The 17,112-nt window shown below is 41.9% G+C and overlaps 1 protein-coding gene across 1 annotated transcript; it reads right to left on the bottom strand.

Annotated features, from left to right (window-relative positions):
- Positions 1 to 9,494: 9,494 nt before the first annotated feature.
- Positions 9,495 to 12,444, bottom strand: xbp1 (X-box binding protein 1). The gene is given in 6 exon segments (XM_022752795.1): positions 9,495 to 10,552; positions 10,673 to 10,756; positions 10,759 to 10,839; positions 10,974 to 11,090; positions 11,432 to 11,528; positions 12,070 to 12,444. Coding segments are annotated over 6 exon segments (1,191 nt in total). The 5' UTR covers positions 12,306 to 12,444; the 3' UTR covers positions 9,495 to 9,976.
- Between the last annotated feature and the right edge of the window lie 4,668 nt (positions 12,445 to 17,112).

A 17,112-nucleotide genomic window follows, 5' to 3' on the forward strand; every position in this document is an offset into this window, starting at 1 on the left:
GAGGAGTGAAAAATGATGTTTGACAACGAAATACACAACAACAAAAAACACCATTTGTGTTGTTTTAACTTCTAGTAACTTCTAGTCCTCCTTATCCGTTCATCATGATAAGATGTACTGTATGTTTTTTTCCATGTGAGATGGGGCAGGGCTAAACCGCTCTAGCCTGCGTGTGTGTGTGTGTGTGTGTGTGGCTGTATGTTTAGTGGTTGTGGAGAAGCACAGAGTGAAAGGGGAAAGGTTTCTTGCCGGGAAGAGGAGGGGTGGGATTGGGAAGGGGGGGGCAGCATTGAGCTAGCACACATTTCAGGAATGCCACACAGTCTGGGAGCCGAGCTCAACCCACCCCCACGCTCCCCCTCACTTAAGCTCCAGGCAGGGGGATGGTGGGGTGCGGGGCGGCAGAGGCAGACATGAGGGGGAACAATCATTCTTTCATTTGAACTTCTCACTCAGGTTTTAGAGCTCATGCCTCAGGGCGCAAAGTCTAGACCGAGTAAAGTGGAAGATAGCAAATAGCTAACAAACATAGCTACTGGCACGATTATGCACATAAGTAACATCTAGAATAAGGTTTTAAGATGAAAATGAGTCTTTGTCGCGGTGAGCATGAACAAACTGGTATAAATAGAAGTATTGATTAAAATGAAAAGACAGATGTTTAACGGGCGCAGAGGAGTTGTGTTTAAATGACAAAGTTACCAGCCAAAAGTTTAAGGTTTCTTATTACAGTCTTCACCTGCTGGGATCTTTTTAGCCTCAAAATGGAAAGTTACAAACTAATCTAATATAGCTGATCGCGTGAACATCAAAGCAGCACCCCTCCAGTTTTCCATAAGATCATGGTCAAAGCAGTGAAAATGTGGGCATCCACCCCCCCACCCCCCCACCCCCAAATTAAACATTTCTGACAGAGTATAATCCAGTTCATAGTCCTACACAAACTGTAAAAACAGTGGTGAACTTTCCTCTGTGGGTCTCGGGTGTGAGGAAGATAACCCTGATGACATCACTGTGATACCAAATTTTATTTTAAACTGTGGCCGTTGAGTTTGAAAGACAGGGTAGGTGTAATGAAAGATCATTTCAAGTTGGATGCACAGAGATCTAACCCTATGATCCCTTTGTTTTCTGCTTGTGCGTCTTTGTCATCATGTGTGCTGATTTCATGTGGTGAAACTGCTGTGAATGATGAAAGATGTGAGCAACAACTGGGCGGACACTGAGGCAACTGTGTGGGACCATTTTAAAAAAAAAAAACAGCTGCTATTGCAAGGCCGGTCTGCTGGTGGCACAGCAGAGCGTGGCAGTGACCGTCCCAGATATACTGTGTATCTGGAGTGTGGTTTCGCTGTTGAGTCAAGAACCTGCAAACTATTCGGTGATTGTGGATTTGGATTTAGTGTCTTAAAAAGTAAACACGATTTAAAAGTAGAGAGAGAAAAACTGTCAGACTCCAAGGGTTCTTCAATCTACTTTTACTGATCTATAAGAAGATAATGAAGAGCACAAGCAGCAGAAAACACAGAACAGTAAAGAGGAGCTAAATGTTGAAGGCGAAGAAATGAAAAGAACAAGATAAAAACAGACTGAGATTAAAAATTAACAATTATATTTTAAGAGAATTTATGGCATCTGCTTATCATAATGATAAGTGAAAGTTTAACAGTGGAACAAGCTGAAGCGGTGATCAGAACGATAAGAACGATGAAATCATTTCTATTTAAAATGTACCAGAAAATGAGTTTGATAAAAAAAAGAATAAAAAAGGATTCAGATGAGGGTGAAGTCGTGTCGGTGCCTTGATCTTACAACCTCGTGTTCTCTCGGCCACATCGTATCAGAAGCACTACAACTGAGCCGCCTACAGGAAAATTCAATATTTACTCTCCAGTTCACCAGCAGCAGCTTCAACATTGCTCGTGTAGAGAGGAAGTGTTTGCTTAATGCTGAAAAGTTGTGCAACCAGAAGCGGAGTCTTGCAATTATTACATAAACAAGCTGAGTTGTAGTGAAATCAAACTTCAAACTGGGACATTAGGGGTTGTGAAATACAGGGCGATTTTGCAGTACTGCTCCTGCAGCTTCATGGTGGAAAATACGACATTAAACTTGTATTTTAGTTGTGAGGTGATAGCGATCTGCCTGAAATATCAAATGTAAAAACCATAATAGCTACATGACATGTTTTTATCAGTTCCTTTGTGTCTTCCTGCTCCGGCATGTTCCCTCATTTAGCCCTTTGTCCTGCTGATAAATTCCCCGCAGCTGGCTCTTTGCACATGTAGACACTCTCTTATCACTGCTCAAACAGCTAAAGGGCACCTACACCGTTCTCAAAGTCACGCTCACACTTGAAATTTCCAGCCGATTACTATTTTTTTTTTTTTCTCCACAGGTCTGCTGGGGCAAAAACTAACGTTTATGTCACGGTGACAAATGTCACTTAACCCCAAGTTCAAAGTGACTTATCACACGGCCGCACAGGCTGGACTAAAGGCTGTCCTCACCGCCGACCAAAATAGCTGCGTAGCGTTAGCTTAAAGCACACTCACAACACTTTTACAGCTGAGGCCGCCGAGGGAAAAACCACCTGTTGTGGGTCCAGTGGTGAACGTGTGCTGCTCTCACTCTTTACATCTGACCGTGACTGCACAGTATGTCGGACAGATGGCCTTAGTTTTTTATCATATTAGCTTCCTTTGAATATGAAGTGAATGTAGCAGTTTCCTGTATTATTTTGCATCAACTCCCTGTCAGTGGCAGGGATATGAATTGAATTTTCGTATATTATGACTCAAGCAAATGGTGCTCCTTGCAGTTGTTTTAAAACTTTATAAATCCAGTTTTTATTTACCTTTATTGGCGTTTAGTCTGGAACAGTCTGCCTGAGGACCGTGACATTTTTAAAAGAAACATGTCTTATCTTATCTCATAGCTTTTTACTGGAGGTGCCTCCTTATTTGTTGCCCTAGATTTGTTGCAACACTATTGATCCATGACTCTTCCACCTGGTCACCGCAGGAGTGTTTGATATTACAACAGACACGATACAAGCTGTGACAGCTAAGGGATGTTTGTTGTGTCAGAAGGCCCTAGGTGGTCCTGATGAAAACACACGAAAGATGAAATTCCACAGAGGAATTACTGTACTTAACTTGCGTATGTGTGTGTGCATGCCTGTCTGTCCGTGCTCTGTGATCATGTTCGAGCAGACTGTGTTAACTGCTGGCAGACGCAGGCTGACGCACGAGCCTTTAACCTCAGGGGCCTGGTTGGGACAAGCGGCGAAAGGCCAACAGTTCTGGTTTGCACTGAGGAGAGAGAGAGAGAAACTATCTTAGGAAGTTAGTTACCTCAGAATTTGACTTAGATTGCAGATTGAGTAAAATGCAAAGCTCTGTCAAGGTTGTGAGCCGAAGTCCTTTGGATGACATCTAAAAGATATTCATGATGTGCAGTTTTAAATCCCCCCCTTGATCCGCTCTGAATCTTTGTTACGTGGGTTTGCTGCCTTTTGAGTGAGCTTCAAAGGGAGAATCTGCCACGCTGTGTAGGAGGAATCCAAGTGATTAATGTTTTCTTCCAGCAGACAGGCTGCCTCTTGCAGACCTGCCACATGTACAGGAAGTGAAACCATGGCAATGGAGCCTTGTGTAATGTGTGACGCCAGTTCTCCCCGCAGCTTGCATTAGCTTATGCCTATTAAATATCACTCCGGGAAGCCTCGTCCAGCCTGCTGTCACTCACTGTATACAGCGTCTCATCGTCTCATGTCTTCCTCATCGCTGACCTCGGCTTTTGTTCAGAGGAACATGTTGTTGTTGTTGTTGTTGTTGTTGTTAATTTCTAAAAGACGGTTATGGGGTGGAGAGCTTATCTCTTAATTAACTTGACTACATGTGTCTTAGTCATCTCTTAGTTTTTTGCTTTGTGTTGCCATTCATTAATTTGCATACTTTGGAGAGATGTCATAGTTTCTAGGTGTAAAAAAAAACAAACAAAAGTCTTGAAAATAAGTTTTTCCACTTCCAATCTTGGAGAAATGTTGCCTTTATATTTAAAGTTTCCCCCACTCAAAAATATATTTTGCTTATTGTTACTTGACACTTGATGGCTGTTTTCACTTTCATTTGCTAAAGGGGGAAAGTTTTCCTTTTAAGATGCGACCATACAACCATGATTTTGTGACACCACAACTGGTGTGGTCTAATGTGTAGTTAATAAATGTGACGTGGAAACTTGAAGCCCCCCCAGCGCACGCTAACAGTGGACTTTACAGTGAAGTAGGAGACATGTTTTATCATGTCTTAACTGGAGGTTCTACAGCGTTACCTTGGAACTGCATGTTTTTGACCTTCAGGAACGTCTGACGCCTGTAAGTAGCCCGACTGTTTCCTCAGTGTGCTTTGGCTCAGTGCCGTGGAGCAGACACGCATTAACACACTCCACTGACTGTCCTTTGTTGCCAGTGGTAACTGAAGATAATGATCTCTCTCACAGCTCGAGAGTAAGCCACCTTGACTGTGAAGTGTGCATCTGTGTTCGAGCACACGCTGGTATGTGTGTGTCCCCGATCACATACGTCGACAGATTCTTGTTGTGTGCACATACATTTAAGTGTGTTAAATGTGTGACTTGATCCTCGCATAATAACAGGAGGTTTGGGGTTGTCGTGCTAGTATTGTCTTTCTATCTCTTGTTCTCTCCTGGAAGTGAAAAGAACAGCTCAAACGGGATGATGCAGTTGAAAGACTGTTGATTGATCGCTATTTTTCTCTATAATGATTAATGGCTTGTTATTATGATCATTTGGAATGTAGGACCTGACTGAAATCTGGAAAAACAAGCCAGACCTGAAGCGGTAGAGAGAGCAGAAACACACCTTTCTGAAGTGGGAAGACGTGATTAACAAGCCTTTTTCTCCAAATATGAAACGGTGATTGAGAGCAGCAGTTTGTCTTTTAAACATGCTGGTGAATCATGTTCCTCCATGTACGCAAACAGGGATGGACAGATGTTGTTTGCTGGAAATTACAGAGATGATGACTCACTTTTCCGCTGCTGAATCATTCATTAAGTGGCCTAAATACCAAGGCCATACCCCCCTCCCCAGCTTGTGATCAGTCACTAATTTGACTTTTAATAAAGAAGGCTGAAGGGGTGGGGGTGGGCGATTCAGCGATTTTCATCCCTCACTTGTGTCAGGTGACTGAACTCTGTCAGCCCCTTGAGGCTCCGCAACTGCAGAGAGTGACCCGAGCTCACCCCCGCCCCGCAGCACCATCACCACTACCCCTCACATGAGAAAACTGTCACATGAGCCACGTTCTGCGCCTCTAGGTGCCTTGACCTCTTGTTTGCTTTTCACCTGACTCACTTTGTCTTTAAATCTTGTTTGATCAGCTGGTACATTTCTTTTTTTCCTGCTCACTTTTGTCTCAGAGTCTCAGTGGTAAAGTGAAGTTATACTAGTTCAACAGTTAAAAGGGGTCTCTGTTATTGTGTCGGAGCAGATTTACCCTTTTTCCCTTCGTTTCAATGTTGCCCTACATTTTGAGCGCACTGCTTAGTCTGAAGAGCTCGAAAGGTCCAACTGTAAAACCTGGATTTACATTGAAGCGGCAGCTGCCAGTGCAGGTCTAGCAATCCTCTTTATAATACTGCTGAGTGCAGTAACTCGAGACCTGCAGTAAGGTTTATCCAAATCCATGCATAGGTGACGACAGTGTCATATTAGCAAGACAAATCTGGCTCTAATTTAAGCACGAACTTTGACATCCACAACCAGGCTAGTTTCATACTAGTTCAGAGTAACACACTGATCCGGAGTCTGTCTTTATCAGGTCTCGATAACGTCAAGGCAACAATAATGAAGAGAAAATTCAGTCTTTAGGTCTCAAAACATCTCACATGTCAGTTTGGACAATGTGTGTCCCGATTCAGGGGCGGCGTCCTTTGGAGGACGCAGCCATCATAGAGACGGTCTGACCTACGGAGGATTTTTGCTTTGCATCACCAGCTGTATCTGCCCTTACCGTTGCATCACAAAGCACGTGTCACCTAGCAACACTTAACTTTTATTAACACAAACTTGAGATTTTAAGGCCCTTACATTTCAAAGTGTAATCCTCGGGCTCTCTGTTGCCATTGCCATATTTTCAGTACCGGCATGCAATGAATCTTGGGATACATTGGGCCATGCTGGATCCACCTGTTGGAGCCTTCATTGGCCAAGAAAAGAAGGGATGGGACAGCCTAGTCGCACCGCTGTGACGCAGTCTGTCTTCAAATGCAGCCTCCGAAGGATGCGGCCACTGAATTGAGACACAGCTTATATCCAGTTCACAGTACATCCATGCACCAAGCTGATTGAAATGGATTTCGAGTAGCTGTTGTTTATTCTTAAGTCTACAGAACGGACTGCGCATCCCAGCATGTAAATAAACAGGTTACAGATATTTTTGTCCCTTACACCATACCGTACAGATGTTGCGAAACACAGTCACATAGAGTTCATATGCGGTTGTAAGTGGTAACAGGAGCTCTCTCACAAGATGTTTATAGATATGAGATTAGATCATTTATGGCAGGTCCAGGGTCAGTTATCTGTCATACTTTACTGACTTCACATACAATTAATCAGGCTGCTTCCAAATCAGTTTAGCACCATCTAACTATGACAAAAGAAAAACCTAATAAGTATGACATGTTGAAATGATCAGACATTTAGGGTTAGTTTTATAGTTATCGATCAAACATCGTACAGAGGGCTTAATTAATGCACAAATCGTACGTATCGTACACGTGGCGGCTCTGATGTTGGTCCAACAGGGGGACGGACAGATTTAGGATTTGCAGTGACTCGTTGTGTGATTGTTGAGGTGCGGCAGGTAATTGTTCTGTGTTAAAGCCCACCGTGCCTGAGCACTACAGGCGACATAGTTCTATCGTAAGACATGGAGTTCAAAAGATCAACACATCAGTAAGGGTCATTTCTGTTGGTTAAACAAGCCGAATGTGGCCAATGGCAAGATGCACGTCACATTACTTGATGCGTGATGTCCATAGATGACGTCTAGTTGGTGCATGGCTTAACAGTATGTGACTTTTCTACTTAAATAGCTACATGAATGAATATACGTATTAAAAGGTACAGCCTGTGATTTTGTTAAAGCGCCCAACAGCAACTTCACATCCTCAAGTGTTCTTCAGTTTACTGTTAATGATTTGAATATCAGTTCTGAACTGTGTTGAGTTTCAGAACTGCTGAGAGGAAATGTGTTTGGGTGCTTTAGGGAGGGGGTACATCTTTAAAATCTCCTGTAATGTTAAAAGAAAAAACAAGCTTCATCTCAACATTGGATGAGAATTTTGGCAGGAAATTTGGATTATTAGTAATCACTTTGAGTGGAACTTTGTTGAATCGAACCAATAGGTGACGAAAACAAAGACTAAGACTGGCATACACATCCACCGAGTAGGAAACAAAAGTGAATCATTTGTCTCTGAATAAACCAGAATCTACAGCCTGATATCGAAAGACCTGCGGCAGATATTTTTCACTTTCAGCTGAACAGCTGTAAGGCTGTTTTCATCTTTGCTGTGGTTTGCAGCTACAAGACAGGAAACGGTAAACTTCTCACCACAGTTTTTTCACGGTAGCTTGGGCGAACCTACGTCAAAGGCTGGTGTGGTTTCCAACAACCCACCACAAGAACCTAAAGTGGAGCTCGAATTACAATTATGTCGCTGAGTTGACATTTTTCATTGTTCCTCTTCAGTTCTTGGTAATTTGCTGTCATGTACGCCTACTCAAAAACTAAAGTAGCTGCAGTGAATCGTAGTGGAGGACATTACTAATACAAAGCTTTGCAATCAGTGTCCTGGAGCTAAAGTTAACAGAGACAGACAGACCGGCCCTGCAGAGTTAAGACCAATTACATCAGCGTTGCATCTGAAAACCTGATCTAATCAGCTCATACAACGACAAGGACTCCAGGGGCTTTTGTTCAATGGGTGGGTCATACCAATCACAGCCATGGGAAGTTAAAAGGGGCAACTATCTTCCCTAACAGGCATAATGACACCTCATTGTGATTAGAGTAAAGGCCTCGGGGGGGAAAGGTGTATCCACACCTCTTCTGCCTATTCTCTTCACACCAAACCAAAACACAAAGATACTTAAACTGACCTACTTCTATAGGGAAGAAAAGAATATAACAGTCTCAGGTTAGACTCCCAGGAAACTCCTGGTTACATTGCAAGTGTTATGTAATACAAGCAGGCAAGTTTTGCTGGCACAAGAGAGAAAGGGAATATAAACACTGTGTCTGCACATGTCTGGAAAACAACATGCTTTATTTGACCACGAGATTCAAGAGTATAATAGTTAAACTTTTTTATTTATCTCATAGTTTAAGATAACATGTAATAACTTTGGTTAAACTAGTTTGATAAACCTGTTTTGAGAAAATAGTCTAACCTTTGCCCCTTCGTACTGTCTTAAGAGCACCGTAAACATTCTCCAGTCTAATTAACCGTCATTTGCATAATTGAAGCTGCTGATATCACTATCATGTCAGGGGGGAAATCAAATGACATCGGTGATGTAATTTAAATTGCAAGATAACAAACGCTGATTTAAAAGATGGTAAATACCCCAACAAATCTTAAAAGGCGTTCACCAAACAGTGTTATTCAATTCTTTGTTGTTTTTTTTAAATGAAACTGAGTAGGCAAAACAAAGTCTCACTGGTCAGAACATGTTTCCATTAGGGCTGCAACTAATGAATCTGTCAATTACCTTTAGAAATATCTACAACTTTTTTGGCTTGCGACCCTTTTAAATGACGCAATTTTTGACAAGCAACCTCTCATCACAGGTTATGACCTTTGAGTGGAGTTGTTGGCCGTTGAACATTCAAGAGATTTTTCCTTCTCTAAAGAAATTCCTGAAGTGGTGAATGTAGCCTGTAGCACATGGGAACTGCAACTATTAAAAGGAATGTCAGGCAAGATAAATATATATTTTTTCTGATGTCTGATTTATCCGGGGATCTCGTGGAAAGTGCTGACAGTCTAGTCGGGACTTGGTTTAGTCTATGTGTCTGAAAATAGTGGAAAACACTCATGACAATTTTCCCAGGGGTGAACAGGACTTTGCCAAACAATCCAAAATCCAAAAGATGTTCAATTTACCAAGATAAAGCAGAAAATCCCTGCATTTGAAAAGCTGGAACTAGCACCTCAACAATCTCGTCAGTTTCCTGTCATGTAGTCGATTATCAGCTGGATTTCTGCAGCAGTTTCCGCTCCACAGTTATTACCTACCCAGTTTTTATTATCCTGCTTTCATATGCATATTGAGTGAAGATGACCCAATTTGACACTGCATCTAAACAGTATAGCAAGGAAAAAAAGACATCTTGAGCATTGTCAAGCGTTAATTTCTCTCTATAAGCATCATCAGTAACTGAAACAAGGAGACAAAATGCAATGCAAAAAATTTTTTAATGCAGTAATTAGACTACAAGGAGAGCGCAAACAGATTTAAAGATAGCGTTTTTTACATGCGAACATACAATGACTCCGAAGCTACACAAATAAATAAAATTGTTATATTTAAATGCTCGGTCCCCCTTCCCCTTATAAATTTACAGAAATACTGGATTCCACCCACGTTTCATCTTGAACAGTGAGTGAAAGATTTTTATCTCAATCTTAAATCCTCTGCTTTAATTAAGTGAAGCTAAAGTAAGCCGTCATGAACTCCATTTCCCACAAAGCAATGCAGTATTGCCAGCGGTACAGACCTGCTGTAATAAAAAGGAGATTATGTGCTTAACTTTAGCCTATACATGAGTGGGCTCAGTGGTGTTCTATAGTACTATAAAGCATTGTGTGCTTAACTGTAGTTATTGAACACTACATATTAACTAGATATATTATAACTTATTGGGCTGAGGGGTTGGATTCAGACACTTATAAGCTGGGGGAAGAGTTCATTAGCGAACATGTCGTCCCAAGACGTCTCGGAGCACAAGGGAGAGGACATGTCACTGAAAGGGGAAGGGGACCCTTCGTATCCGGAGTCACTGTAGGTGTCCGCCAGGCAGGCTTCCTTATCCAGGCCGCTGAGGGCAGGGGAGGAGGCTGCAGAGAAAAAGTCATCCACCTGACTGTGACTGTCACAGCTGGGGATGACCACTTCCTCTGGCTCATCTTTGATGCAGACAGTCTCCTCCTCGACCACCACCTCAGTAATGGGGAAGGCAGCCTCGTCGATCTTCTCCTCTGTGTCGCTCTCCGAGTCGTTGCACTGCCCGTCGCTCACCTCCTCCACGGGCTTGGTGTAGATGTGGTCAAAGTGAATCAGTTCATTAAGGGCCTCCAGCTTAACTGATGGGGCCCCCAGAGGCGCAGGTGTGGTGGCAGGTACTGGGTCCCCCCCTCCGACCAGCAGCACCTGCGGCTCCTGGCACTCCTGTTCACAAGACTTGAGGAACAGCTCTGGGTCAAGGATGTCCAGAATGCCCAGTAGCAAATCAGACTAGAGAAGGGGGAGAACAGGAGATTAGCCTAGTAACCCATGACCTGACTCTGGTGTTATTATGGAGCTTTCTTTGCAACAGGACTTAAATCTCAAAGCACAAATCTTTGTCAGACTCACCTCATTGTCTGTAGTGTCAGGACCATCTGTATCCATTGGGAAGTCTTCAGATTTAGTGACTGCTGGGCCTGCACCTGCTGCGGAGGCACACGTAGCCTGAGTGCTGCGGACTCAGAAGACCCGATCCCCAAACCTGCGTCGTTCCCGGTGGACAACAGAACCTGAACCTGTGAGAAAAAGAATAGAAAGATGGTGAATTAAAAATACTCCAAAAAAAAACAAAAAACAAAAACAAAAACAAAACAACCCAATAATCACTGCAAACCAACCCACGCCACTTCCCCCATTGACTCTGTCTTACCTTCTCTTTTGAGTCAAGGGTGTCCAACCCAAGTCTCTGTCTCAGTTCCTCGTTTTCTGTCAGTAAGCCGTTCGTCTTATCCCGAAGCAGCCTGTTTTCAATGTGAAGTTTCTGATTCTGCAGGAGGGAAAAAAAACAAAGACTTTTAGACCTGAAACTTGAAACAGCTGTTTATCAGGAAGTGATGCATGAAGTGTGCTGGGTGAAACAAACTAAAACTAGAAAAGAAACTGCACCAAGCAAGGAATACCTAAAACATTAATTGTTCTATATATTCAAAAAGGCATGATTATACGTTTTTGAATTGTACAACGTCAGACAGACTGGTGATGTGTGTGGCATGAGGGAAGTGAGTGGAGGTAAGGTGGGGGTGAATCATAGTTCCCTCTTATATAAGGGTGGGGGGGTCTGCATTCCCAAACTACACTCCAATGTGTTTATGACAATAACAAATTTACCTCCAGCTCCAACTCTAGGACTTGCTGTTCCAACTCCCCCATTTTGGCCTTTTTCCTGTCTCTGGCTGTCTGAGCTGCGACTCTGTTCTTGAGTTTCCTGGGGAAAAAAAAAAAAAATAGAAGGGTTAAAAAAAACAGGAATTTAACACACAGTCTTTCCATGATGCTGACTAAGCCCCCTGACATGACTTGGGTTCACAGTACTGCGCAATCACCGGCCATGTTCCTGCCACGCAGGCATACCAGGATATCAGTGTCCTGCTCTGTAACAGCAGAGCCGGGCGGGTCCGGCCCCTGCCAAACACTCAGATAGCGTTTTGACAAGCTAGTTTAAAGTCCAAAGATGACAGAATAACTACGTTTTAGTGATTTAACTGCCTGATAGGCCGATTTCACACATCTTAGATAACCTACTTACAATATTAGATGATGCACCATTGAACCAGTTCTTCTGTGTATTGATTTAAACGTTAGATCGGATTACTTTTGTCCTGCTAAGAGATCAATATCTTTGGGCGTGTCCCTGTAGTAGTAACAAGAACAATGGCCGGGGTTACTGCTGTAAAAATACGCTAGTTACATCCAGATATAATGGTGAAGATATTTGGGGTTTTTTTGTTTTTTTTTGTAAAACTAACCTGCGAAGTGCTTTCTCTTCCGGACTCAAGTGTGTGAGCCTCTGTCTTTTTCGTACCGGCGGCCCCGCAGACGTGTTGGAGTCTGAATCCGACGACACCTGGTTGGCCGTTGACGGTAAAACGACAGATATGGGCCGGCTGAAGCCTGCCTGTGAGCCGCTAGAGGAGCCGGTCTGTTTCCCGGATATCAGGAGCACTTTGTGGGCTCCTCCGGTCCCTGTTGCTACCACCTCCATGTTGGAATATCCTTCTTGCGCTGTTTGAAATCAGAAATAACCGGGTATCCTTGTTAAAATCAGTAGAAACCCTGAGGTTTCCCCGGTCGTCCGATCACCGGCAAGTCTCAACTGTTGAACAAGATGGGTTGCGTCTGCGATCTTTTTCTACTATCGTGGTGATACCTGATAGGCTCCCGGCGGCTCTGACGCAATAGATTTGCAGCCTGTGATTGGTCGCCCTGCTGATGTAATTTGCATTTGAAGTTTCACAGTTTATAAAGTTAAAGTACCTTAAGTTTTTTTTGTAAATGGCATTTCCCATCAAAACTTTAGCGTAAATTCCTGTTGAAGGTAAACAATGTGTCCTTTTAGGCATCTCATTCTCCTCTTCTTCTCCTCCCTTCTCTTCAGCATGAGACCCTTAAGCCCGACTTTACAGTTTGATAGACTAAACAGGAATTTCAATGTATACTCACATACCTGTTTCCAGGAGTTGCGTCAGATTTTCCCAACACAGAGTCACTCAGTCCACAGTTAACATCAATACACTATGAGCCCTTACCATGCGTACTTTCACTGTGTTGATAGTGGACACACTGGTTTGGAGTTTGGATCCAGCATTGTTCTTATTGCAGCTCTGTATGGTATTTACAACCTCTGTACTACAAACAGCACTGATTACTTTATATGCGTTTTACATGCCAATGGTCACATTGAGGATTTCGATCTTATGTCAAATGGGCTAAAGGACATAAATTCCAGTTCGCTTTAGTTTTTTTCAGGATAGTAGATATATATTTATTTATTTATTTATTTATTTTTTAAAGTCATGGATCAAAGGTAGTGTCAGTTGGCCTCTGCAGGGTATGCTATGTTCCCATCTCATTGACATGTACAGTGTAGTTTCCTCATTCTTACCTTTGAAGTAGTCCAGTGACACAAATAAAACAAGCTTTACCACTCTGACGTCTTTCCCTGAAATGCTCATTTCCTATTTCCTGCACAGGAGTGCTGATCAAGTGTTTGACAGTTTCTTTTCTGTCAGTGAGTCCTTTCATTTTTATTCCTCTCTAAAGGAAGTTTTCATGCCTTTTACGGATCGATTTTAGTAGCATTATTAGCATTATTTTGTAATTTACAAAATCAATCAAATTTTAAATTAAAGCAACAGCATTATAGATGACGGGATGATTCATTTATGCTCATATTATCAAAAATTTTGATTGATCTCTAAAAATGGAAATAGTGTAATTTGCTACATTTTTGATGCAACATTTTGTTACTTTACAGTTCAGATTTTAACTTAATGTAAAGTTGGCCCAAAAAAGGTTTGACGTCAAACTGTAGAAGTCTGTTTGATAAAAACAATTACATAACAAGAAACAAAAGTAGGTCTTCACAATACAGAGAAAACAACGGGATGTGGTGGCAGCAAGAAGAGATAGCTCAGCAACCACTCACCAACTTCGAGCAAAACAAGAGGGGAATTGTTCAGCTCACCACATGTATTGAATGGAGACCTTCATAGTGAAAGATAGGAATCAATATGATAATAACCTGTTCATGCCATCACAAAAAAAAAAAAAACTCCTCAGAGGGCTTTGAGCATTTTGTCAACAAACAGTCACCCCTCGTTTCAGATAAAGGTGTCCCCACTAAAGGTGCCCCCCCCTCCTCCCCCAAAGTAAACAGGCCTCAGTCAGTTCACGAGTACGCTCTCTGCCTGAAACTCGTATTTGTCCTCAAACAGGAATTCACATTTTTACGGTATCTGGCCACCGTGTTTACAGCTTGTAGCCCTTTGCCCCTTTCGTCTGTCACCTCAGGAGGAGTAACCACTGCAGCTAGAACAAACACTGGCCTGTTTGCAGAGCTTTACCAGCACTGCAGAATCAACATCTGAGAAAGTGAGAGCAGGGGTTTATGATGCTGTGTGTGTGTGTGTGTGTGTGTGTGTGTGTGTGTGTGTGTGTGTGTGTGTGTGTGTGTGTGTGCGTCATAGTGTGGTGTAGTATTGAAGAAAGAAAACAGGATTTCAATACAGGATGCCCTTTATTTTCCGCAGTATACCAAATGGGTCCAACTCCTGTGTCCACTTTAACGAAAGCTGACAATAAATTGCCATAAACCTCAAAGTAAATAGGGAAATAGGCATGACTTTGAACTTCCTCTTGACCATTTCCTACTTTCAACTTTCTGTATGTCACTCGAGAGAGCAAAAAGGTTAAAAAATAATTAATATTATACACCTACCCTTTTGTCATAAGATGAAACAGTTAGTTATTTTTGACCTTGAAAGTCGGTTGGGGATGCCCCGTCTTGGTGAGACAAGTGTCACATTTGCTAAAAGTGAAGTGACCTCCTATATTTGTGTAGCTTTTAAGTTAGGTTAAACCCAGAGTGGGATGACGGTGTAAAAACTCTAGAGAATTCAAAACTTTCTGCAGAATAGCCGGAGGGATTTTTTTTTTTTATGTGTCATACTTTTGTCTTTCTATAGTCTGTCCCGTGTACATAGCCGGTGGGTATCAGTCACCAATGTGGGAATGTGAACGGTGGCAGCTTAACAGTCAAATAATTGCTATTGTTGGGAAAATTTTGTACATTTAAAATGCAAATCATGTGTTTGGTTTTCTAACTTCCCATAGTAAAATGTCCCACCAGACTCACTGAATTAACCCACAGAGCAGAGTGTTGTGACCACGAAGTAATGCTCTGTAAGTGCTTAATGAAAATCCTCTTAATACATGATGTGCTTACATGGGTGTAACAGCACAATGTAAGAACAAACAATTAACACTCATTGAATACAAGTGTGAGACAAGGAACTGCCAGGCCCTCTTAAACTTTAAAGGTCTTTGCTGCCTGACTGGTTTAAGAGACTCTGGAGTGCATCTGGAGAATGCTTGAGCTAGACCTTCAACTGCACTGTGAATAGGTTTTGCCTTTAAGAGAGCCCTGGAGCTTCTTGAAACTTCTTTTTCATTAAAAACAACTGTTCCAATGAAGAAACAGCTTCAACAAATGACTACACACACAGAAATCCAGTAGAATCACTCTGTTTTATTGGCTTTCCCTTGGAGAAGCTACAGCCAGAAGCTAATTTGTGTAGCTTAGTACAAAGGCAGCTTTCTCCAAAAGTAGCAAATCTGCAGACTAGACCCTCTAAAGATCACTAATTAAGATGTTATATCTTGTTTGTTTAATCCCTCTCAGAGCCAAGAAATGGACTGGCATACAACCCCCATAAAATGGCAAATTGTTGTTTTTGTATTCAGAAACTGAATTGACTAAACAACACCAAGCTAGTTTAGCTAACCAGTCGCTAGCTGTAGCTTAACGTTTGATGTAAGTGGTATCTTCTCATCTAACTCAGCACCAGGAAGCAAATATTTCCCAGAATGCCAAACTATCGCTTTTTGTTTCTGCTAGATATTTAGATATGCTTGAATGGTTGTATTTTATGATTTTATCTTATATTATTATATTAGGCCTATATTCCAGAGTCAAAGCACTAGATGTCTTTTAGTGTCTCTTAAATCCCTATTCCATCTCACTAAGAGGTAGAACTTGAGTAGCTTGGGATTGATTAAACAAGTTTTAGCAAACACAGTTCTATCCTTGTGGTTTTTAGGGATGTAAAGTTTCAGCACAACTAATTATTTAGAGAAATCCCCACTGGTATGAACAAAAAAGTTGAGCATTTGCATCTGGTTTCAGAGTGAACTCCAGCTGGTCCATTACTGTTAGTAAAGGGAGGGTAGAAAGCTTTATTGGAGTCAGCATGATTTAAAAGGCACATTATAAGCATTTATATTAGGTTAGCACAAATAAAACCATTTTTCAGAGGAATTGTTGTATTGGAAAGAAGTACAAATATGTAGAAACAAACAGTAGAAACCACTGGAAGAAGTGTTTATTCATTTCAAGAGACATTATATTTTGAGTGTTAACATAAGACTGATGTATGTGCTGTATTTACAGTGTCAGCCATAAATCATTGGTTACACATCCTGGATTCAGTTAATCTTCCCTGGGAGGCTCTGAGAGGGACTGTGTGCACAGCTAAATCTATGTATAGTCTGCCCTGGCTGCTAGACTCGGCTCAACCAGTACTTAAGACACACACACACACACACACACACACACACACACACACACACACACACACACACAGGCAAATACAGATACATTTACAAATGCAGATGTCGGGATCCTCCATGGAGACTGTGATTAAGGTGGGTGGATCCTCTAAAATGGACCAATCCCAAAAGCATCAGAAAGCATCTCAGGGCGTGTAAATTGCCCTTATTTCTTCCAGATGGTGACATAGCTGCGATGCAAGATTTAACTAGGGCTTCCAGATTAAAACTGCACCCTGTGGTATTTAAACTGCTGTGCCGAATGAGGGCGTATGTACTTTTGTGTCTCAGTACATTGTGGTATGTCATTTGTCGGCAGCTTTTATGTTTGGTCTCATTGCCCTTTTCTTCCTGAGACAGACATCTTACTACGTCAAGCTTGGTTTAGGTAATGTTATTGAATTAATACATTTTGGTTTCAAGCTATGCCAGTCGTTTCTATCCTGTCAAGAACTGCACAAATTTATTTGATCATTTTTATTTTGATTGTGTGACTTTCTGGCAAGACAACGGGCAGTGATTACGCTGCACCAGCTGCAATAATATTAATAATTCAGTGTGTTTTAGGTGAGGTGCTCAATTTGATAAAAGTTCTTATCGTGAGTGTGATGCTCCCTGGTAACAGCTTCATAGAATCAGCCTGTAGAAACCTGCAGATAAGTGTTAGTTCATCAGCCAGTTTT

Source organism: Seriola dumerili, unplaced genomic scaffold, assembly GCF_002260705.1.
Source record: "Seriola dumerili isolate Sdu_G_001 unplaced genomic scaffold, Sdu_1.0 BDQW01000177.1, whole genome shotgun sequence".
Lineage (NCBI taxonomy): Eukaryota > Metazoa > Chordata > Actinopteri > Carangiformes > Carangidae > Seriola > Seriola dumerili.